General features: G+C 41.3%; 1 protein-coding gene across 3 annotated transcripts in view; it reads right to left on the reverse strand.

The window, feature by feature from the left end:
* Positions 1-25255, reverse strand: part of oplah (5-oxoprolinase, ATP-hydrolysing) — a 46116-nt gene that overhangs the window by 14279 nt on the left and 6582 nt on the right. For all 3 annotated transcript variants that reach the window (XM_079389704.1, XM_079389705.1, XM_079389703.1), the window contains 10 exons: positions 25074-25212; positions 19718-19785; positions 17851-18137; positions 14886-14998; positions 12675-12845; positions 12398-12535; positions 12181-12319; positions 10952-11064; positions 9984-10135; positions 5319-5479 (listed from right to left, as the gene is read on the reverse strand). In XM_079389704.1, coding sequence (XP_079245830.1) covers positions 5319-5479; positions 9984-10135; positions 10952-11064; positions 12181-12319; positions 12398-12535; positions 12675-12845; positions 14886-14998; positions 17851-18137; positions 19718-19785; positions 25074-25212 — 1481 coding nt within the window. The remainder of the gene's footprint in view (positions 1-5318; positions 5480-9983; positions 10136-10951; positions 11065-12180; positions 12320-12397; positions 12536-12674; positions 12846-14885; positions 14999-17850; positions 18138-19717; positions 19786-25073; positions 25213-25255) is intronic.

The raw sequence follows: 25255 nt of genomic DNA on the forward strand, positions 1-25255 counted from the left end.
ATGCGGTCTCATCGTTGTTGGAGATGAGGCCCAGAACCACAGTATCATCAGCGAATTTGACAATAGATGTGGAGCTGTGAGAGAACACGCAGTCATGTGTGTAGAGAGAGTAGAGCAGGGGACTCAGGACACAGCCCTGTGGGGCTCCTATGTTCAGAGTGATGGAGTTTGAGGTGAACTGGCCAACTTTCACCACTTGAGGTCTGCCGGGGAGGAAGTCTTGAATCCAGTCACAGAGTGAGGAGTTTAGGCCGAGGTCTGTGAGTTTAGATGCCAGCTTGATGGGGACTATAGTGTTGAAAGCTGAGCTATAGTCAATGAATAGCAGCCTTACATAATTTCCATTGTTGCTATCCAAGTGTGTGAGGGAAGAGTGGAGAACGTGAGAAATGGCATCGTCCGTGGATCTGTTTGGGCGATAGGCAAACTGAAGAGGGTCCAGAGTATCAGGGATGGAGGAGCAAATGTGGCTCTTTACAAGTCTCTCAAAAACCTTCATGACTATAGATGTGAGGGCAATTGGGCGATAGTCATTCAGGCAAGAGGGTTTATTGTTCTTTGGCACAGGGATAATGATGGATTTTTTGAATGAGGTGGGAACCACGGCGGTAGCAAGGGACTCATTAAAGATAGAAGTGAACAAACCAGCGAGCTGATCGACGCAGGACCTCAGAACACGGCCGGTTATCCCATCAGGTCCGGCTGCTTTCCTGACGTTCACTTTCTTTAGCGCCCTCCGAACCTCATCCTCCGACACGGTGATTACAGGATCATCGCTGCTCTGCCTGTTGCTTCCTGACGCGCTGGTCGGCAGAAACGCGCCGCCGCCGTTGCCATCGAAGCGGCCGTAGAAGATGTTTAACTCGATCGGCCAGCAACGGATCTGCTCTCACCTCCGCGGAGGATTTGTTTCCGAAGTCACAGATGGTCCTCAGTCCCTGCCACATCCGTCGAGAGTCGTTGAGCTGGAAATGAGACTCAATTCTCTCTCTGTATCTGTGTTTGGCGGCTCTTACTGCGTGTCGGAGAGCATAGCACGATGCTTTGTACTCGCTCGTATTCCCAGACAGAAGAGCCTCATTGTAAGCGGCGGTGCGTGTGTTAACCGCGGCACGGATTGTTCTGTCCACCCACGGTTTCTGATTGGAGAATGTCCTTGACTACAAAATCATAGTTGGGTTTTCCCAAACTATCATTCCTGACTAAAATGTTTGAAATCCAGTAAAACATTTTGAATATGATGGGCAATTCATTGTATTTAAATTTCTTACGGCACGATGTTTTCATGCTCTATATAAAACAATAAAAGTAATATGAGAGTACATTGTAACATGATGAATGCTACGAGTCTAAGTATGTTTAGAACATGTTTATTATTAATAGCCTACTTGGTTCAAAAATAGATTTTAATAACATACTAAACAATACTAATTAGTTTCTCAAAAATAAAATGTCTTTTTTTTTACGATAATACAAAGCATGAATGTGTCTATGACTACAAAACCTATATAAATATATAGATGCTCCTGATATAAACATGCTCACAAATGTTTTTTCTTTTTTTTGGTTGTTTGTATTTTATTGAATCAGACACCTGCACCACAGATGATGAATCCTGCTGACTTTCAGTCTCTTCCAACTGTTTTCCTCTGAGAGCGCTGCATGCACCAACATCAGAAGTTCAACAGTTTCTTCTTGAATCCATGGAAAGTAGCAGAAACACTTAAATAACGAGTCAAAGTCTGTTCACATCTCTGTGGTTAGATCAGTGTGCACAATAATGTGTCTTTTGACCTTCATTATGTATGTTTTGATTATACTGTGTTGTAAATAAAATACAAATAATTTTAAAAACCCATTTTTACCTGCCTCAGTCACAGTCACACTGATGGGCCATTAGCAGCTTTAGGGGAGAGCCCTTTGTCTCTCAGGTGAAAATCACTTAATATTCAAGGACATTACCACTCCCTCGCATATTGGCTTTCAATCACAAAACATGTCTTTAAAAATTTAAATCAATGTATTGTTTTCAGTGAGCAAATAAACAAGATGATTTTCACATAATTTTGAAGCAAAAATTCTAGTGTAGATGACCACTAGCAGTGTTTTATTATGATTATTCTGTTTTTATACTTTTATTTCATGTGACTTTTATTTTGACATCATGCTATCTGCAGGGGGGACTAATTTCTCCTCGCTCACGCTCGTTCAATAAAACACAAGAGGTCACGTTACAAGACGATGCATGTTTAGAGTCAGAGATTGGAAAATATTACCGTAACCTTCAACTAAAGTGTTCTTTGAAGTGTTATACTACTCTGTGCTTGATTTGTTTGGCAGTAATAATTTGAGAATAATTTATGAAGTTGCTAGCTAGCTCTCCAACGTCCAAGTTAAGTTAATGGCGGCAGCCTTCCCTGGATCACCACTTTCTAGCACCCTTTGATATGCGGAGCGAGGTATGTGGTTCATTGTAATGTACTATTTCACATTAATTCATTTCATACGTTCATGTAAATGGTAATGAAATTCATTTCATGATGGCTGTTGCCTGCTATGCTGTTATCAATGTGATGCTAGCTTGCTAAAGTGCATTTGTCAAAGGATTATTTTGTATCTGGCTAAATTTGCCTTTGTTATTTTCCTTTAAGTTTTCACGGTGTTGATGCTATGCACACTCGTCTGAATTAAAGTACACCCGTATGGAAACACTCCCAAGCCTGTTTATTCCAAGTTGAAGGGCTGCTATATCTAGGCTACAAGATTCGGTTCTCAAAAGTCTTGTAAACAATTGTTCTGTATGTGTTTTATGGTCTTATTTCAGTGACTTCAAAATTTTAGTTTTTCACTAACCACGCATAAACGTTGTTTTCTCAAAAACACAATCATGTACATAAATGATGCTAACATATTATTGTAGCCCAGTTTGCGCTGTTTACAGTGTTATTAGACTTTAGCCATTTATATTTTTATAAGGAACTGAAAAAAGCACAAATGTCAGGGCATGTCGAAAGTTCTCCAGGCCCCCAAAACATTAGTGGTGGAAATTTTGATTCTTTCCAGAGACTCGTTCATTTTTCGTTCGTTCACCAAAATGATTCGTTCAGATTCGTTCACTAATTTGTTCAGTGACCATTTTTCCATATTACACAAATACGTCAGCATGTGCGGCAAAATGTGTTGTTCAACTAACGTATTTACTTGTTACAAAATAAAAACCGATTTGGCTTCATTAAAAAGTGTGCCCTTCTCATTAAATGAATAAAATAAGTCTAAATAAGTGATCAAAGTCATTACTCTTTTTATCTTTTAAATTACACTCTTTTCGGATGACCAATGCACAAGTGTTTTTTTATTTGTTTGCATACTAGGCTAGTTAACATTTAATTGTTTAGGCAGAGATTTACACGTTCAAATCTGAGATTATGTTAAACGAGGAGTTATTCTGTATGTAAAATATGAATATAAACAAGCTTGCACAGTACGGATACCTGTGCTTGAGGTATCCCCTCAACCCCCCCCACGGCTCCCCACACCCCCAGGACCAGCCACCTACTTACAAACTGTGACCAGCACCTCTCACTTGTGCAGCATTGGACTGATCACTACCTCATCCAGCATTGACTGCAAACTACCTCCTCGGATAGTCTCATAAAAAGACTGTTCTCCTGTCAACTTAACAGACTGACAAGCTCTTTTTGCACTACACACATATCTGCACAGTGTTTGTTTTATTTAACTGGTTTGCACTATCTATTCTGCCATGTCACTTTATCTACCTTTTTTATTTTTCTACAATGTCCTCAGACTGACAAGCTCTTTTTGCACTATACATATATCTGCACAGTTTTGGTTTATTTAACTGGTTTGCACTCCATCTATTCTACCATGTGCCTTATGTCACTTTATCTATCTTTTCTTTATTTTTATTTCTCTACAATGTTCTCAGATTGATAAGCTCTTTTTGCACTACAAATATATCTGCACAGTTTTGTTTTTATTTAACTGGTTTGCACTATCTGCCATGCGCCTTATGCCACTTTATCCATTTCTTTATTTTATTTTTATTTTTTTATTTTTCATTTTTTTTTCTACAAATGTCCTTACTTGTATAGCTATAGAGTTGTATGTACATATGTTTAAACTGTATTATCTGTATTTGAACGTGTTTAATGTTAACTGTTTACACCAAGGGTCTGAGGGTAACGCAATTTCAATTCTCTGTATGTATGTGCTGTACATGTGGAAGAATTGACAATAAAGCAGACTTGACTGACTTGACTTTGCATCCGCTTTCTGCTGATTGATGAACTAGATTGACAGAATGGCCGACCTACCCGTTCAACGAACTGGGTATAGCTACCAGTTCGTTCAATTCGTTCACGAACGGGAGATCTCTCTCTCGTTCAGACTCAAAACAGAGCCATCTCGGTCAATGATGCTATTATATTCGTTCGTTCGATCCGAGATGTATGTATGTAACAGTTCATTTGACTCTTTCAAACTCAAAGCAACTCAATGAAGGGCGTATTCGTTCACTAGATTCAACAAATCACATGCTCCGTCCTCGTATCATACTCGAAGGCTATTGGCTCGAGGTTTAGTCATTCTTTGACAGATGAAACGGTCCAGAGCTACGCATGCGCGCAATAGCGGCGCGCTGCGGTGGAGGGAGGAATTTCAGTGAACGAGAAATATGAGTCAATGGATTACGTGAACGAGAATGATTCGTTCACCTAAAAGATTCGTTCAAAAAGAACGATTCGTTCACGAACGTAACATCACTACAAAACATGTGATTCATGTGATTTGAAAGTCTTCAAATTTAAAAAACGTCCCAACATTTCCGGAATTCGGGTTGCAAAAACACTTTTGTATAAAGTGAATTTGGGTATCACAACATGATATGACAAACAGATTAATATAATTTTTTTCACTGTGCTATAGATAAAACTGTTCAAATGAAAAAAAAGTGCTCATAATAACAGAAAAGGGATCTCTGGAATTAGATAATTGAGCTCAGCAAGTTATAGTCAATGGATATGAATTATTTATACAAGATTTTGTGTGCCTTAAACAGATTTGACTACACATTTCAAATTACTATTCAGAAAAGCTGTATTTTTTTAAATAATTAAATTTATTTCTTGCACAAACACACACAGTGCCTATATTATTTTGCATACTGACATATTACAGTATTGGATATGATACTTAATGATATTTAACTGTACTTTAGTCAAATCTGAAATATTTGACAAGCCATTCAGCCACAGAAAATGAATTGTAATTTGTTGTATATTTGTGTGTTTGTGTACCTGGAACTGCACAGTCTCCTGCATTGCTCCTAGATGAACAGGGATGTGAGGAGCATTAGACACCAAACCTCCATCAGGACCAAACACAGCACAGGAGAAATCCAGTCGTTCCTTTATATTTGTGGAGATGGAGGTTCTCTGCAGCACACGACCCATTTGTTCTGTGTTTGAGGAACCACAAAGCTTCTTTAGATACTTGAGAAGCAAAATGAACTAAGAAGTTTTGTTTTCTGTAAAACTAATCAAAATGAATTGTGTTCATGATTAAGACAAAAACAAATATCTGCCAATATTTGTTCAATTTTTCAAGATTTAATTTTACATAAAGACAAAATACTGAGGAAGATGCTTCATTTTTGCAATGCATGCAACTTAATGAAATTATGAATTTAAGATTTTCTGCTCGTGTTTGACATCTTTTAAGGCCTTAATTTGTGGAAGGGCGAATTAAGACTTTTTAGGACATTTTAAAGTGCCACAGAAACGTACTAGGTTACGTATGTAACCCAGGTTCCCTGAAGGGAACGAGAGTTGCGTCCGAAACACTCTGGGGAACGCCTTCAGCGTGACCACGCTCTGAATATTACCTGCAATCAGTCAAAAATAGACGGGCGAGGCGTCACGGGCGGGGTGACGTCACGACCAGGAAGTATATAAGCACATGCGGCGGAGCCAGCGTCAGCTTCAAGTCATGAAGCAAGCACTGGCAGGGATGCCGGAAGTGTGGCTACGAGACGCAGCTCTCGTTCCCTTCAGGGAACCTGGGTTACATACGTAACCTAGTACGTTCCCTTCCAGGAACTTAGAGCTGCATCCGAAACACTCTGGGGAACGATATACCAACGCTGCCACACTGACAAGTCCCTGCCTGATGTCAGGACGAAAGGACAGAAGAGCCTGGAGTGGCTCAAATGTCGAGGTCATAGAACCTAACAAATGTCAGGGGCGTGGACCACCCAGCAGCGTTGCAGATGTCCTGCAGGGAGACACCTGCCAAGAAGGCCTTGGAGGCCGCCACACCTCGTGTTGAGTGCGCTCTGACTCCCAACGGTGGGGGACGTTCAGAGGCCTCATACGCCAGATTAATGGCATCCACTATCCACCTACTAAGAGTGGGCTTCGAAGCAGGAAGCCCCCTCTTAGGCGGACCAAAGTACACGAGCAATTGGTCCGACTTCCTCCACAGGGCAGCTCTGTGAATGTACGCGCCCAGTGCTCGCACTGGGCACATACAGTTGTGCCTTTCCTGGTCTGGCTCCCCGAAGGGAGGAGGACAGAAGGCCTGGAGTACGACCGGCTGTGGTACGACTGTTGGAACCTTCGGTACGTACCCCGCACGGGGGTAGAGAAAGACTTTCGCCGAACCGGGCGCAAAGTCAATACACGAAGGGGCCGCCGACAGGGCCTGAAGGTCACCCACCCTCCTCAGAGAAGTGATGGCCAACAAGAAAACAGTCTTAATGGTGAGGAGTCTGTCCGAGATCTCCTCAATAGGCTCAAATGGTGCCACGCACAGAGCCTCCAGTACCACAGGTCCCACAAAGGTCTCAGCCTCAGTGCACCGCGGAGGAAACGTGTAACTAGGGGGTGTCTACCCACTGTCTGACACAACGGCGTGACACTTTGACAGTGTGGAACGGATTTCCGCTCAGGGAAACCGCCTTGGTCTTGAGCCACCACTGTAGGGGCCCTCATGTGCAGCAGGCCGAATGGAATCACGTTGGACGCAGCCGCCATGAGCCCGAGCAGCCTCTGAAACTGCTTGACAGTGAATGGCTGGCCTTCTCGTACTCTCTTGACTGCCGTGAGTATCGACTCGATCCGAGCAGGGGATAACTGCGCCTGCATCGTGGTCGAATCCCACACCACGCCTAGATAAGTGGTTCTCTGAGCTGGAGAAAGCACACTTTTCCTGGCGTTTAGTCATAACCCCAAGTCTTTCATGTGGGCGAGAACGACATCTCGATGCCGAACCGCCAACCGCTCTGATTGAGTGAGGATCAACCAATCGTCGATATAATTGAGTATGCGGATGCCCTGCAGTCGCAACGGGACCAGAGCTGCATCCACACACTTGGTGAAAGTGCGGGGTGAGAGTGCTAGGCCGAAGGGAAGAACCCGATACTGGTACGCTTTGCCCCCGAAAGCGAACCTCAGGAACTCCCTGTGAGAGGGAAGGATGGAAACATGGAAATAGGCATCTTTGAGGTCTAACGACCTGCCTGACAGTGAGCATTTTGAACTTCAGCTTTCTGGCTGAGCGGTTCAACAAACGCAAGTCCAGTATGGGCCTCAGCCCCCCATCCTTCTTTGGAACAATGAAGTACCGGCCGTAGAAGCCGGTGTGAACCTCGTGAGGATGAACCAACTCGATGGCTTCCTTCCTCAGCAAAGTATCGACTTCCTGTTCCAAAACCAGAGCCTGCTCGGGGCGGACTGCAGTCACAACAACCCCGTTGAACGGCGGAGGTGGCCCATCAAACTGGATGCAATAGCCATTCTCTACCGTGCGCAGGACCCAAAGAGACACATTCGGCAGTCGCTTCCAGGCTGCCAAATGATCTACTAAAGGGAATCAGTCTCTCGAGACTGACCTCTGGTGTCAGAGAAGCGGCCAGACCGCTGCCTCGATGCGGCACACCGAAAGGAGATGCGCGATCTGGCGGCTGAGGCGAGTGCCTCAGGCCCGCTGTAATCACAGGCGGAGAAACCTGAGGACGATACTCGCTGGGACCCGCTGCGCCCTGGAACAACGGCAGGGTTGGTAGACAGGTCCCCGGAGGGCACCGAGGGGAGACGGTCACCGAGTACCGCGGTGTAAGCCGCTCCACCCCAGTAGGGGTCGCCCTCCGTAGTCCTGGGGCTTGCCCATCAGGACTTCTTTCTCAAGGACCTCTTGGCCGACAAGACAGCGCTCAGATCTGCCTTCGGCCGCGAGGTCCCCGGTGCAGAGCGCCGTCGGTCTCGGCTCCGCCGCGGGGGAGCACAAGAGGTGACGCTCTGCTTCTGCGCTGCCCTGTGTGAGGAGCTGGTATGCGGAGGAGGCTGCTCCCGCCCAGCAGCCTTCCGAGTTAGAGAGCGACGGGGGAGGAACCGCTGGAACGCCTCTGTTTGTTTGCAAGCCTCCTGAAACCTGTCGACGACAGAGCTCACTGCGTCGCCGAACAGGCCAGAAGGCTGAAGTGAGGCGTCCAGAAGGAAGACCCTGTCCTTCTCTTTAATATCGGACAGGATCAGCCATAAATGCCTCTCCGTTGCCACCATAGCTGCCATGGAGCGGCCGATGGCACGGGCCGACTCCTTGGTGGCACGGAGGGCAAGATCAGCGGTCCTCCTGAGCTCGGAGATATCGTCAGCTCTGATATCCCCGCCCTCATCTAACTCTCTCAGCAGTTCGGCCTGGTACGCCTGCAACACTGCCATAGTGTGCAGACACGCACCGGCCTGACCTGCTGCCGCATACCCCCTGCCCACTAAGGAAGATGTGGTGGGCAGAGGCTTAGTGGGCAGAGTAGGAGCCTTCAGAGACGATGCCGTGGAAGGAGACAGATAGCTCGCGAGCGTCTGCTCGATCTGGGGCATCGCCTTGTACCCGCGCGCACCCAATTCCCGCACATTACCGTAGTAATCAGATGCGGGAACGAATGGTCGGGACGAATATGGTTTAACCCACGATCTCGACACCTCGGTGTGGAGATCGGGGAAAAACGGAAGGCTCCTGCGTAGAGGTGGCGGCCGCGAGCGTAGAAAACGTTCATCTAAGAGACTAAAATGCGGCGCTGATGTTTGCTCGGGGGGCCAACTGATGTCGAGTTTGGCCACAGCCCGAGTAACCACCTCTAGCAACTCCTCATACTGGGGCGAGAGAGGCTGCGAACCCTCGTCAACGCTCGTCACGTCAACCTCCTCAGAGGAAGAGAGACGAAGCGTTGAGTCCTCATCTCGGGGGGGGGGAAGGAACCGCTTCCCCGAGAGACGGGACACCAGATCTGGCGGATACGGGAGGAGATAGGGACATGCCCGTCTCACTCTCGCCAGCCAGATCAGCCTGCGAGCCCCACGAGTGCAGCCGCCGCTCTGCCTCGGCAAAAGCGGGACCAGCACCGTGTGGGGTGTTCACAAAGGCTCCCTCCTCAAAGAGAGCCCTCCGGGTGAGGAGTGTGTGTAGCGAGAGCCGCACACAGTGCGGGCAATCGGCTCCCTTGAGAGCTGACACCGCATGCTCCGCACCCAAGCAGACCACGCACAGATTGTGTGTGTCCCCACTCGTGATGTAGCGAGGGCAGGGACTAACACACAACCTGTAACGCGATCTGGGATCGCCCAACGTCTTGGCCTTGGATTTAGGCATCTTTTGAGACAGATAACACTAAATAAGACTCACAAGAAACAAAACGTACTGACAACATACAGAGCGCTTGCTGAATGACAGAAAGCTTATATAGAAAGTGCTTATATACTTCCTGGTCGTGATGTCACCCTGCCCGTGACGCCTCGCCCGTCTATTTTTGACTGATTGCAGGTAATATTCAGAGCGTGGTCACACTGAAGGCGTTCCCCAGAGTGTTTCGGACGCAGCTCGAAGTTCCTGGAAGGGAACCCTGATTAGCCATTCCACACAATCATTATTCAGTCAATCATTTTTTTTTTCCTGTCCCATCAGACCTGCAATGCTCATGAAGCGATGGGAGAAGATAGACAACTGGATGGCGTTGAGTTCAGTTCCTAACACACACTGCGTTCCCGTGCTGACATCAATACACACGTCACCATCCTCTGTCAGATGAGCCACACACGCCGGCTCCACGAGAATTGTGCTGACAAACACCACAAAAGACGACATATTAATTAAAAAATTAAAAATCATAATATCAAAATTATCATATGATGAGAACAGAAACTATGAGAACATTTCTAAACCATTTATATCCGCCATCAATTGGAAAATCCTAGAATGAAATTTGAAGATCTTTTCACTCTTGAAGAAGGCCAAAAACTAGCATAACAATTATTAACAAAGAAGGTGAAAAATACAGTTCTGTGCAAAAGTCTTTGGCACATTAGTTTATTTACCAAAATAACATTGTTTTAAGACTGTTATTGTCACATATTCCCCATTCTGTTTTGTTTTCATTTATATTGAAGTGTTGGTCTTTCATTTCCTTCTTTAGTTTTGTAGTTACAGTAGGTTATAGTTTCTTTATTGATTAGTTCCTTCAATGTCTCCAGTTTGTACTGAACTCTGCAGGATGGTAGATCTCCAGGATTGGGAACCCCTGTGTTAAACTATTTTTTTCCTGGTTTTTAGCTGACTAAATCCATAAGAACTGTGACAACATCTCCAAGATGCCTGGAGAAAATCACCAGCAAAGTACATTAAATACTGTGCACAAATGTACCAAGGACATAATATGAATTGTGTCATAATTCAGTTACAACAATTGATGTTGATGTGTGCAACAGTTTTGTAAAAATGGAGAGATCTACAAGTGCGGTTTAGATTGTTGTTTTTATTTTACACTGGTCAGGTTTGTAAAGAAATGCATCAGCGCTGCTGTCCTAAAAATGAGTGGCACGCACCACTAATGGCTATGTATAATGTAGTATTTAGAAACTTTCAGGAAATCACTCACCTGTTCTTATCAATAATGATGGCAGGTCCCTGGATACTGTGATCAGAGGAAAGATCCTCCCACAGATACACGCTGGTGTCCAGATAGCGGTCCTCAAAGTAACACTGGGTCATCTGAGTCCAAAAAAAAAAAATCAATAACATTCCTGCATATTTCTTTGGTTTAATTTTAGTTTATTTAACAAATCAAACATATGTAAAGCGACTGTTAAGGTGACATGAGGTGTCACCTTAACAGTGTCCCCCAACTCATACTCGCATAGTTTTCCTTTAAATTAAAATATATTTGTCCTAAATCATTGTTAATGTGCATAATGACAGGCTGAAAGAATGTGCATTTTTCAGTAAAATGTTTATCTTTCTGTGGCTTGAATAAAGTCTATATGCTTCACATTGAGAGCTATAATAATAATAATAATATACATCTGAGTTTTTGCGTAGTTTTTTCAATTAATTAACGCAACTTTTGCTCATTCTTGAAGTGAATTTTTGCCTGTTTAATGATTAGATTCACTATTTTGGACTGCCACCTTGAATTAGAGGTTTCCAAATAATTTAATCGGTCTGTAACTCTGGTGTAATTTGAATGGGAGCAGGCGATCTAACAATATCCCGTTCCCGATGTCCTTTCAGAAAAGTATATCTAAGCTTTACTCTTTCTTATCGAGACGTTAAACCGACGTCAGGACTTCTGCTCAGGGATGTTAAATTGTTTGGTTAAAAAGTGATTTAATTTCGCAATGGCTACTAGCCAACGGTGTTGTGCATATTTTGCTTATAATTTTAAATGACAGATGTCTTATTTATTTTTTCTCTGTGACACTTTTTCCACTGTGTTGACAAAAAATGTTAAACAAATTTTGTAGGCTATTTTGACAAGATGGATAAAAAAATAACAAATAGGCTACAATTTTTGTACAACCTAGCGGGAGTGGGACTAAAAAACAGTCCCGTGCAGACCTCCACCTTGAACTGAACATGACACATCTGATGTGTCATACCTTTTAGCATGTCCTAGCCGTGACATGTCATGGCACTTCTCCTCCGTAGTGTGACCGGTTATAGTGTACCCCTACTCACCATCACTAACTGTGCTTTAAAGAGCTCCACAGGTCAAACTCCATCATAGCCACTAACAGTAAAGTCAAGGTATTGTGTCTTTGAGTAATGCTTTGACTTCCCAACATCTGCAAGTACCGTATATGGTTAGGTTTGCGTTAGTTTAAATACCTTAATAGGTCTTGGAGATTTCTGCCCTGCTTTGGGCTGCACTTTTGACCTAATTCCAGACTTTCCAGAACCACGTACACGGATATCATCTACCACGATAGGCCGATCAGAGATGGTGAAGCCAAACTCTTTCAGATATCTAATGTAGAAAGAGAAAGACTGAGAGACAGAAGAGGAAATAACCCATTTTGACCATTCACAGTGGAAATAGCAGTACCGTTTAGTGAAGGCTGTTCTGAAGTCTCCAGACATGCAGGAGTGGGCATTACTGGGGTGACCTGCGGCTGTGATCATGAGTGCGCAATCTGTGCCCTCATACCGCAGATGCAGGAAAACTTCTATACTGATCTGAGAACTGTACAGACACAATCATGTGTTATTATCACAGTCTTAAGTTACTGCATTTATAATAATTTGTTTTTGTTCAAAGGTAATGACACAATAGATAAGCAAAAAGAGATGCTTTGAAATGTGGCTGCATGTTTGAGGGTGACCTGCTAAAGCCTCGTTTGAGCAGTATTTGATCACAACGTTCAGACAGTTGCTCTATCCTGCGGTCCAGCTCAGAGTACGAGCCCGCCTCATACTTTAGAGAACACGGTTCCTGAACCTCCTCCACCACATCAGCCAGAGCTAAACCATATGCTGACAGCACTCCACTGTATCTGACAAGTAAAAAAACAAAAAAGAGTTTTGCATTATAGTGTCACCAAATCAGTTCAGAAACATAAACACTTCATTACAATGTTCTTATTCTAAACAGCTCATAAACACTTCCCAATGCCTATTATAAGGCATTTCGGTTTTAAATGCATTATGAATATAAATAATGAAATACAGTTAAAAGCAGCAGTCACTGGGGTCCAAGTACATGTGAGGAGAACATGCTGTGAATACAGTTTTTCAGTGTCAGATTAAAACATCTCTGATCAGTTGCACAGTAACTGTCTTAAGTTATAGCGCCGCATCTTGAAAAACTGATATTTTCCGTGTGCCACAAGATATATGGCATGTAAAGACAGATAGATCTGCCTACATCTGAAAAACATCTAAATGATTTGACACATTAAAAACCTTTTGAAAACTTTTTGTTGTGAGAGACAGTAGATGCGAGTCAAGACAGATGACATAGGATGGGATTTTATATTATAGGTAATAAAATGTATTCTTCAAACTTGTACGTGCCAATTTTCACAAAATTTGATAGACAGCATCATACAGACACCCTGCATGCATATGCCAACTTTGATGACCAGCCATTCACAAATCAATTTATTGGCTACTGATTTTTGTTGTTGTTGTTGATCTGTTCGACTGCCAATATTAGTATATGTAAAACCTTCCTCCACTGACTATATATATATGAAATTTCAACTTTCCAAATCAAATGTTGCCAAGATATGATGGGTTTTCAATTGTATTTACAAAATTTTTCTTCAATCCTCAGGATGTCCTGTTGCTTGTGTGCATCAAGTTTTATTACTTTTGGACACTATGTCTGAAAAATTCAGATCAATTTATTATTGTTCGCCTCACCTAAAAAGTGTAATTAGAATGATTAATTCCTGTATTTGCTTCACTGAGTCTGTGTTTATCTCCCATCACAAATGAGAATGTAAAGTCTATTTTGGGTTTTGTTTTCATGTTCTTTTGTTTCATGTTCTTTCAAGTCATCTTCACAAAATTATAATAAACAATTAATGTGTTTTTATTGTTCTGCTCTTGTAAAGTGTTGAAACATCGGTCTGACATCTGAATTAACTCTTTGTGAATAAATAAGTGTTATTTTGGTAATGAAAAATAGACAATAATATACATCACTTTTTTTTTTTTTTTTTTTACATATAAAGATTTTTTTTGTAAAAATATTAATTGTTCTGCTGTTGATGGACTTAGCCTACTTCTTTTGTTTTTTTTTACATAGAATTTCTCCAGCCTTTGAAAAAATCCTCTCCCAAAAACCCAAGAAGTGAAGATGCGTTAACTCCACTTTTATACTTCGTGGGAATTAGGTTGTGAGAGATTGTGTGCAATTATGTGATTTGTTCCCGACCCTGTCAATCAAACACAGAATCGGCAGGTTTGCCACGTCTCGAAACACTTTGTTAATTCTCGAAACTCATGTTAATTCTTACTCTGTAACTAAAAGTAATATCAGACTGACAATCATATTGTTGTACTGAATATCAGAATGGATGTAAAATGTTTCTAATTCTAAATGTTCACCAGCTTTAGCAGACACATTTCTTCTAAATGACTTACAAAGAACAAAAACACAAACATCATACAGGAGCCAAAAATATCCGAAATGATGAAACGCCAGATCTAAATAGCAAGTCAATGAATAATCAAGATCAGAAGTGACACGATCTTCTCACTGAATACGTCCTGTCAGGTACAGATTTGAACAAGGTGGTGTAGTCACCTGACTTTATCAGCAGTGATGTGCTGTCCAACCAGTACAATATTTTCCACTGCCTCATCCATTTCTCAAGTCACTTTCATGACTGATTTGATAAAAGGAAACAAAATGTTGTCTGTGCCTCATCCTTTGCCACAGCAATTTTATTTGCATATTATCTTTATTGCTTTGTAATGTTGTGAACTCATTAAGCACAGCAGAAAAAAGTCTGGAAAAAGCATTTTGTTGCCATCCTGTTCAAGCATGACTAAAACACACAGATAATGCACATGCATAAACATACTTGTGTATGAAGACAGTCTTCATGCCTAAGGCTCTTGCAATGGCACAAGCATGCTGACCACCAGCTCCTCCAAAACATGCCAGCACATGCTTAGATGTATCATGGCCTTTAGCCTGTTAAGAAAGAGACAATATTCAACATGTCAAATCTGATTCGATGTTGACGCAAACATACTTCACAGAGGTATAGTGCATTCAGAAAATATTCAGACACCCTTCACTTTTTTCAATTTTATATTGCAGCCTGATACTACAATGGTTTAAATTATTTTTCTCTCATTAATCTACACTCCGTATCTCCTAATGACAAAGTGAAAACAGAATTTTAGAAATGTCTGTAAATGTATTAAAAAGTAAAAACTGAAATATCACATTTAGAAATATCACATATCACACTTTCTCCCTCACTTGGAGGGTTGTTCTTATCCTGCACACTAATTTTTAGGTATAAAACATGGAATTTCTTTCAGTTTCATTGGAAGCTCAGCCGTGGGTAAAGTGCACGTTGCCCGGCATTCTCGGACAGATGTTGGTCTTCCACTGATGACTGAAACGAGCTCCCCAGTCCACCGAAGAGTGAAGATTTCAGCACAGTTCTGAGGTTGTATATTGGTCATAATATTTTTGCTTGGGTTAGTGTATTATTCATTCACGCAATATTATCTTTTATCATTTATTCATGATCATTCATATATTATGCACTGGTTTTATGATTATCTTTCTTGAATGAGTTTATGGTTTGATTATCATCATTTTATGCATTTACTTATAATCAGTATTATTGATATCAGCTGTGTGTACCAACAATAAACAGTTGTAATTGCTTGATTAGTATGGTGTACAGACCTTTTTATTGACATCTCTCGCTGAATTAGCACCTCACTGGTCTCGCATTAGTTTTGAAAACCAAAACAGAAACCATACTAAAACAAAGCCTCATACTGTATCACTACGTACAATGCCAAGCATCAAATAGAGTGGTGTAAAGGAGCGGAGGAAAAGAGTTCTGAGGAGTGATGAATTATGCTTCTCTGTTTAACAGTCTAATGGGCAAGTCAGTTTTTGGCAAATACCAGGAGAACGTTTCCTGTCTGCCTGAATTGTGCCAACTGTAAAGTTGGGTGAAGGAGAGATAATGGTATAGAGCGGTTTCTCAGGGGTTTGGATAGGCCCCTTACTTTCAGTGAATGGAAAATCTAATGCTTCAGCGTACCAAGACATATTGGACAATGTCATGCTTCCAACTTTGTGGGAACAGTTTGGGGAAAGCCATTTTCTATTCCAGCATGACTGTGCCCCAGTGTGCAAAGCAATGTACATAAAGACACAGTTGGATGAGTTTGGTGTGGATCAGAGCCGATCCTCCCTATACGAAGAATTTGCAAGCTATGTAAGGCCCCGAAACACCAGGGGGCGCCCTTGCTCTCAAAGATGTTTTAATTTTAGTTTCGTTTTTGAGTTTGGCCAGCGATTATTGAAAACATGAATGATCATTTCTTTTAATGCGGTGCGCTGTCACCCTCTCTATGTAAAAAATCATGTAACGTGAATGTCGTACAGCAGGGATGGGCAACTTCGGTCCTGGAGGGCCTGTGTCCTGCAGCGTTTACCTCCAACCCTAATCAAACACACCTGAAGAAGTCAATGTCTTCAAGATCACTAGAAAGCTACAGGCAGGTGTGTTTGATTACGGTTGGAGCTAAACTCTGCAGGACACCGGCCCTCTAGAACCGAAGTTGCCCATCCCTGTTGTACAGGCTCTTGCTCGAGACTAAAAAAAACAAGTTCAAAGCGCACTGAGCCGCGGAAGAGATACTGTTACTTGAGCGCTTTCCGAGAGTGCGATTCAAGTCGGAGTGAAACACGGACAAATGCGTTTCATCCATTCTTTCATCCCAAACAACCAACCCCCCCTCCACCGACAAAGTTTTGCGTTAGGGTCCCCAGAAGTCTAGGATCGGCACTGGTGTTGATGAACTTGACTGGCCCACACAGAGCCCTATATTTAGAATAGGACATTTATATTTAGCACACAATGAAGGTGCACAGCAAAGGCATTCTTTAATCTGTTGAATGAATCTCAATTCTGGAAAGAATTTAAGGAAGCTTTGTAAGACATTATTTCATGATTGGAAATAAAAGCATAAAAACAATTGTGTCAGTTAAATATCTTAAGTTCAGTGTTTTCTTTTTCCCAATAGAATATACTACTCATATTTCGATGGTTCAGCTGAAATGCATGAAACTCTAGATGGTGCAGTCCGATAGGTCTAAATCAATCTGACACTTGCTAGTGCTTGCTGTAGCAGTTGCAGCACGCTTCAGAAATCCTCCACCTTCCCCAGCTCCACCGGTATAGATCTGTTATGGTGTAATTCATGTATGCTATGAGGGTTCTTTCATATACATTATATATGCGGCAACAATATTTTTTACATGCTCACAGCAGCATGTTGTGGATGTATTGGCAGTAGCACGTCTCGGTACTTGCTCTGCCGCAGCAGCAGCGTAGCAGATAACACATTAACACTGTCATGTACATTAACATGCCAATTCCTCTGAGAGTTGTCATGACAGAACTTTATCTGAAAAACAAATACTGTGCAAATATCCCATCCAGACATCACTTTAGAAAATTGGCTAGATAAGTAGATGAGTTCAGTGACCTAGATAATTTTGAGTTTATTTTGTGCAAACTCTAGATTTTTTGGTAATTTGCACTACATGTAAAAAATTTTATAACATATTTCTCTCACAATTACCTGGGGTGTGTTTCCAAAAAGCAACTACGGTTGCAAGTTCCGCCGTAACCAATGGAGTTCAATGGAATCAATGAACATACTTGTTAGTTAATGTTTTTGGGAAACACAGCCCAGGTTGGAAAATCCTGCTGAAAGATTGAAAGACTATACCTGTTCTCTTATGTAAGCTATACAAACTGAAAATGACTGAATAGGGTGCTGTACCTGTGTAAGCGCTCTGATTGGCCGGCACATGGCCTCATTAGCCACATTGATGAAGCCCATGGCGACAGCTTCTACAGTCATTTCTGAATGGTGCCCTCCTGCAGCACTGCTCGATGACTGGTGAGTTGAGAGGTACTGATTTATTTCTTTTGTGAGAGTGCGAAAATGCTTCATGGTTTCCTCGGTTGAAAGAGGTTCATTTTCTCCAGGGCCAAAGATTTTTGGGAAGAAAGAAGGCAGCAGGCGGCCGAGGGCTAGATTAGCATCAGTGACAGTCAGAGGACCATCTGAACCATGAGAGAAGAGAGAGACACACAATAAACGTGCTATAGCGTTAATGCAGCTTTCAGTTCAGTCTTTATGACATGATAACCTCAAGACTCTTTCATTTAGAGAAACATGGCAGAGGTATCACCTGCATTTAGTGCCATTTAGCTTGTGTATTTCTGTCAGCAGGTGGGGTTTCACATGTGACATAGCTATACTGGCAGAGAACATCAGTCGGAGACATTACAGAGGAGATTAATGAGATTCATAACTTTCTATTAATTAGATGTGTTGGATGCAGGTAGAATTCCTGTTTTTACAGTACATATTGGTTTTAAACCGTTATGCAGTTGTCGTACAAACACGCCAAGAAATAAGTCAACAAGATGAGACTTAGATATTGTACCCTTTTTCAGTTATGGACAATTTTGTGCTAAATCATATTTATATTGTTATTTTGGGAGTATAATTACAGAAATTTGTCATGAATTTCTCACAAGCCTACTTGCTCAATACGCTCAGCTCCGCTCGCTCAACCCAAAATGCCCTTTGGTAATTTGCTAGTTCGAGAATCTGTGGAATAGCTAAGCAAACCTTTGTCTAATCTAATGTTTCTAAAAGTAAATTCTAAAATCCTGTAAAGATTGACAGATGTTTTATTAGAATGCATTTCCCTGCAGTTTTGGTCTATTTTAATTTTAGAAAGTGTGTTTCTTTATTAATGCCAATAAATAATTATTTGTTAAGTGTATTTCATCTTGTGGCTGCTTTTCATGGGCCTGATAAATTCTATGTGCATTTCATCATGTGTGCGTGTTTTAAATGTTCTGTTGCACAATAACTGAAGCTGTGTTTTCAAGGAAATAAAGTAGGCCTAATAAAAAACTCAAATATACTTTTTCAGTTATTGAATTTTTTAGGAAGGTTTGCCAAGAGGCTTCAAAAACAAGACACGTTTTTAAATTAATGATTTTAATTTAATACATTTAAATTAATAAAATTAATTTTTAAAAGTACAAGGTGAACATCACCCTGAAACATAACCGTTACTTATCGGACTACTGTTTCAACTGAGACATTTATTCAAGAATTTCATTATAAACAGAAAAATAAAACTTTGGCCAACTGGAGAAATTTTATATCAGAGCAGAACGTTTTGCTTTGGCCGTGAGCGACTGAGCGGAGCGCACACCCACAAAGCAGAATATTGAGCTGAGCGTCACAGCTTTTGTAAGCATACTAGTCAATGCTCAACATAGCTGCATAAAAATAGTTTTATAGTCTTTCATAGTAAAAAAAAAAGCAGTGAAAATGGCAACAGGTCCTGATGGAGAGGACCTTATGTCTAAAACAGTTCTGATGTATATTATAGATAAATAAAAGAATATCATATTATGTATAGACGTAACATAAATCAGTGTGAGACTGACAAGTGTTCTGACATTTCTAAGTGTTTCTATGGTCTTTTACTCTAGAAAGTCCTGACATCTTATTTGAATCCTTTGGAGCAAGTATTAAACAATGTAGAAGGGCTAAATGTACAAGCAAGAAGAAGAAGATGGAAAGATGGTAAGTCTGATAACTTAACAGCTGCTCTTACCCTTCCTATAGCAGGTAGGTCCAGGATGAGCTCCAGCTGACTCTGGCCCCACAACAAACATCCCTGACCTGAAATAAAGACAAACAATAGAAAAAATATCCACCTTTCCTACTTAGACATCGTTAATATAGTTTCACAGTTGTACAAGTACATCTTAATAAATTAGAATGTCGTGGAAAAGTTCATTTATTTCAGTAATTCAACTCAAATTGTGAAGCTCGTGTATTAAATAAATTCAATGCACACAGACTGAAGTAGTTTAAGTCTTTGGTTCTTTTAATTGTGATGATTTAGGCTCACATTTAACAAAAACCACCAATTCACTATTTCAACAAATTATAATACTTCATAAGACCAATAAAAAAAAAAAACATTTTTAGTGAATTGTTGGCCTTCTGGAAAGTATGTTCAATATACTGTATATGTACTCAATACTTGGTAGGGGCTCCTTTTGCTTTAATTACTGCCTCAATTCGGCGTGGCATGGAGGTGATTAGTTGGTGGCACTGCTGAGGTGGTATGGAAGCCCAGGTTGCTTTGATAGCGGCCTTCAGGTCATCTGCATTGTTGGGTCTGGTGTCTCTCATCTTCCTCTTGACAATACCCCATATATTCTCTATGGGGTTCAGGTCAGGCGAGTTTGCTGGCCAATCAAGCACAGTAACACCATGGTCATTGAACCAGCTTTTGATACCTTTGGCAGTGTGGGCAGGTGCCAAGTCCTGCTGGAAAATGAAATCAGCATCTCCATAAAGCTTGTCAGCAGAAGGGAGCATGAAGTGCTCTAAAATGTCTTGGTAGATGGCTGCGTTGACTGTGGACTTCAGAAAACACAATGGACCAACAGCAGCAGATGACATGACAGCCCAAATCATCACTGACTGTGGAAACTTCACACTGGACTTCAAGCAACATGGATTCTGTGGCTCTCCACTCTTCCTCCAGACTCTGGGACCTTGATTTCCAAATGAAATGCAAAATTTACTTTCATCTGAAAAGAGGACTTTGGACCACTGAGCAACAGTCCAGTTCTTTTTCTCCACAGCCCAGGTAAGACGCTTCTGACGTTATCTCTGGTTCAGAAGTGGCTTGGTAGCCCTTTTCCTGAAGACGTCTGAGCGTGGTGACTCTTGACGCACTGACTCCAGCTTCAGTCCACTCCTTGTGAAGCTCTCACAAGTGTTTGAATCAGCTTTGCTTGACAGTATTCTCAAGCTTGCAGTCACCTTTTCCTACCCAAATTTTTCCTTCCAGTCAACTTTGCATTTAATATGCTTTGATACAGCACTCTGTAAACAGCCACACCTTTCAGTAATGACCCTCTGTGACTTACCCTCTTTGTGGAGGGCGTCAATGTTCGTCTTCTGGATCATTGCCAAGTCAGCAGTCTTCTCCATTATTGTGGTTTCAAAGAACAAGAGATACCTGTAATTTATACTGTAGGGATGGTCATTAATTGAAACTCAAATGTAAATATTCTAATATTTTGAGATACAGATTTTTTACTTTCATGAGCTGTAAGCTCTAATCATCAAAATTAAAACAAAAAAACTTTAAATGTTTTACTTTACATGCAATGAATCTAATATATGAAAGTTTCACTTTTTGAAATAACTTACAAGAAAAAAACTTTTTCACGACATTCTAATTTATTGAGATGCACCTGTATATTATGTGAGGACTAATACACTACTACTGTAGAACTATAAGCCTACTATGTTAAATGTTTTGTGTGGTATATGTACTTTTTAAGTATGCAGGTACTAGTGACACGTGGCAGAATTACAAAAATAATTTTTAAACAACCTTTGCAGACACCCCTTTAGCGTGTACATATCCCATATCAAACATCACAATCACAACACATCAATAAAAATGAAGGTATGTCTCAAGAGGTAAAAGTAGGCTACTTTCAATAAAATTTACAACATATTGGGAATATTCTTGTTGCTATATGTCATGACTTTGCAACTGAGCGAGCTAACACTAGAGCAACCGTGAGTATCTTGCTAATAAAAAATAATATTTTTACTTGCTAAGGAGCAGTGTGAACGATTTATGAAATGTATTAACTACATAACCCAAACACAGGGTTTGCGCAGATTTTATAGAGGTAAATTTAAGAATTTTTAAAAACCTTTTTAAGACCAAGTAAAGATATTTTTTAGAATGAATTGAACTATTTAAAACTTGACTCTTCTGTAGATGTTACATCGTGACGGAAAATGAAAAGTTGTGATTTTCTAGGCTGATATGACTAGGAACTATACTCTCATTCCGGCATAAAAATCAAGGAACTTTGCTGCCACACCAAAATAGTCCCCAGCTATATCATAACTGGTTACCTAGCTGGGGACTAGTTTCAGGCGCTGCGTCCCTTGATTATTATGCCAGAATGAGAGTATAGTTCCTAGCCATATCGGCCTAGAAATTCGCAACTTTTCATTTTCCGTCAGTCTTAGTACACGATGTAACTACAGAAGAGTCAAGTTTTAAATAGGAAAAATATCGAAACACTTTGGTCATTTTTTAGCAAGATGCTAACGGTCTAATCGGATTCAATTATCTATGCTAAGCTACGCTAAAAGTGCTACCGCCAGACCCGGAGATCGGCTGAATGGATTCGAAAACGGTAAAACTCAACTGTTTAACTCTAGGGGAGTTGGAAAATAAGCCTATTTTCAAAAATAGTGGAGTGATCCTTTAAGTCTTGTTTTCTGTGAAATTAAACAAAATGAAGCGAGTTTGATTAAAAAGAACAAATATCTGCCAGTGGACTTAGGAAAATCAACTTAATTCAAAGGGAAAACAAGTTTTCAATGCGGGGGTCCAGGGGGGTCCGAAAACCAGTCAGTATCTGGTGTGACCACCATTTTCCTCACGCAGTGCAACACATCTCCTTCGCATAGAGTTGATCAGGTTGTCCACTCCTCTTCAATGGCTGTGCGAAGTTGCTGGATACTGGCAGGAACTGGAACACGCTGTCGTATGCGCCGATCCAGAGCATCCCAAACATGCTCAATGGGTGGCATGTCTGGTGAGTATGCTGTCGTTTATAACCGCTTTAGCCCCGATTGATTTGTTAGGTTATTAGGTTATTAGCAAGAACTGGGATGTTTTCAGCTTCCAGGAATTGTGTACAGATCCTTGCAACATGGGGCCACGCATTATCATAACATGCTGCAACATGAGGTGATGATCGTAGATGAATGGCACAACAATGGGCCTCAGGATCTCGTCACGGTATCTCTGTGCATTCAAAAGGCCATCAATAAAATGCACCTGTGTTCGTTGTCCATAACATACGCCTGCTCATACCATAACCCCACCGCCAACATGGGCCACTCGATCCACAATGTTGACATCAGCAAACCGCTCACCCACACGACGCCATACACGGTGTCTGCCATCTGCCCTGTACAGTGAAAACCGGGATTCATCTGTGAAGAGAATACCTCTCCAAAGTGCCAGACGCCATCGAATGTAAGCATTTGCCCACTCAAGTCAGTTACGATGACGAACTGATGAGGCCCTGATGAGGACGACGAGCATGCAGATGAACTGAGATGGTTTCTGACAGTTTGTGTGGAAATTCTTTGGTTATGCAAACCAATTGTTGCAGCAGCTGCCCGGGTGGCTGGTCTCAGACGATCTTGGAGGTGAAGATGCTGGATGGGGAGGTCCCGAGCTGGTGTGGTTACACATGGTCTGCGGTTGTGAGGCCAGTTGGATGTACTGCCAAATTCTCTGAAACGCCTTTGGAGACGGCTTATGGTTGAGAAATGAACATTCAATTCATGGGCAACAGCTCTGGTGGACATTCCTGCAGTCAGCATGCCAATTGCACGCTCCATCAAAATTTGCGATATCTGTGGCATTGTGCTATGTGATAAAACTGCACATTTTAGAGTGGCCTTTTATTGTGGCCAGCCTAAGGCACACCTGCTCATCTTGATATGCCACACCTGTGAGGTGGATGGATTATCTCGGCAAAGGAGAAGTGCTCACTAACACAGATTTAGACAGATTTGTGAACAATATTTGAGAGAAATAGGCCTTTTGTGTACATAGAAAAAGTCTTAGATCTTTGAGTTCAGCTCATGAAAAATGGGGGCAAAAACAAAAGTGTTGCGTTTATAATTTTGTTCAGTGTACATATCAAATATTGGTCACTTTCTAAACAATAAAAGTGTAGCACATCCACTAGTAATTATATATAAATAAATAGTTTTTTACCGATGCAAATATGTTAGAAACGATGCATCGCGATCCAAATGCCAATTTGTATCTGATGCACACTTTTTAAACCGATGCATCGCATCGTAAACTTTTTTTGCCAATGCACAGAGCGAATCGGGCAATCTTCCCAACCCTAATGTATATAAATAAAGAACATTAGGGATTGGATAACAACTAAAAAAATATTCTAATAAAACAGTGTTTTAATTTTAGAGGAAATAAATTAGGTTGTCATGCAATAAAACATTTTTATTCAGCTCTATTTTGAAATGAATTGACAGGTGTATCAATGCTTGATGCTCAATTGTTGATTCATTTTCTTTTTTCTCTTATCATTTTAATAAATAATATGCAAAATAAATATGAACTTCACTACATCAGTTATGTATTTTATCTTAGTGACTAAAAAATTAGATAGCCTACCCTGTTCTATAAGATATCAGAATCAAACATCAAAAAATCTGCTGCAGTCAACCACTAATCGTCACTCCCTATTGTAATTTGCAGATGGAAATAGAAAGAAGTGAGTAGGGTAACAAATGAGGAGAGTGGGGACAAGATTCAGGACAGAGACCAAATGGTGTCGGAACACAAAAGAAGCCATGTGCTTTAACATAGAAAACACAACATGGAGCATGAGCGCCATGATCCTAACACCAAACATTAAAATATAATGACCTAAGTCATAACAGGACTGTGTCAGAGATGTTTGTAGTAAAAAATAATGTTATTTATAGAGAAACAGTCCAGGCTGTTTCACTCCTACAAGCACAGCAAAGGATGTGTGTTTGTGTTGTGGATGACCTGACCCATGCTATCTTTGGATGACTGCACAGGCAACGTTTGCATGAATGCATTTGTGCTGATAATCAGTAATCCATAAACCTAACCAATTAAATGATTAATTGTTAGATATTGCTTCATCATGAACACCCACAAGTCAAATGCCACTGGTTCTTTCTTAACTCTCTTATGACCAATCACAATAAGAAACTGAAGAAACCTAACTAAATGTAAAAGCATGCTATACACAATGTGTGTTATAATGGTTCAGAATGGTTTACCAAACAAATTAATAATTACGCTGTTAACTATATTCATATTGTATGTTTGTTACCGAAAGAACAGTCGAGAGCCTCCACCTGCTGCTACAGTGCTGATGTCAAGCTGTGGAGCCTGCAGGGTAATGCCAGAGATAGTTGCTTCAAACACGTGTTCATACTGTCCAGCATATCGGCTCACATCTGTAGATGTGCCTGTACAAACAAATCCATCAACAGTCTCTTCTCTGACCTCAGT

Source organism: Barbus barbus (assembly GCF_936440315.1).
Source record: "Barbus barbus genome assembly, chromosome: 32".
Taxonomy (NCBI): Eukaryota; Metazoa; Chordata; class Actinopteri; order Cypriniformes; family Cyprinidae; genus Barbus; species Barbus barbus.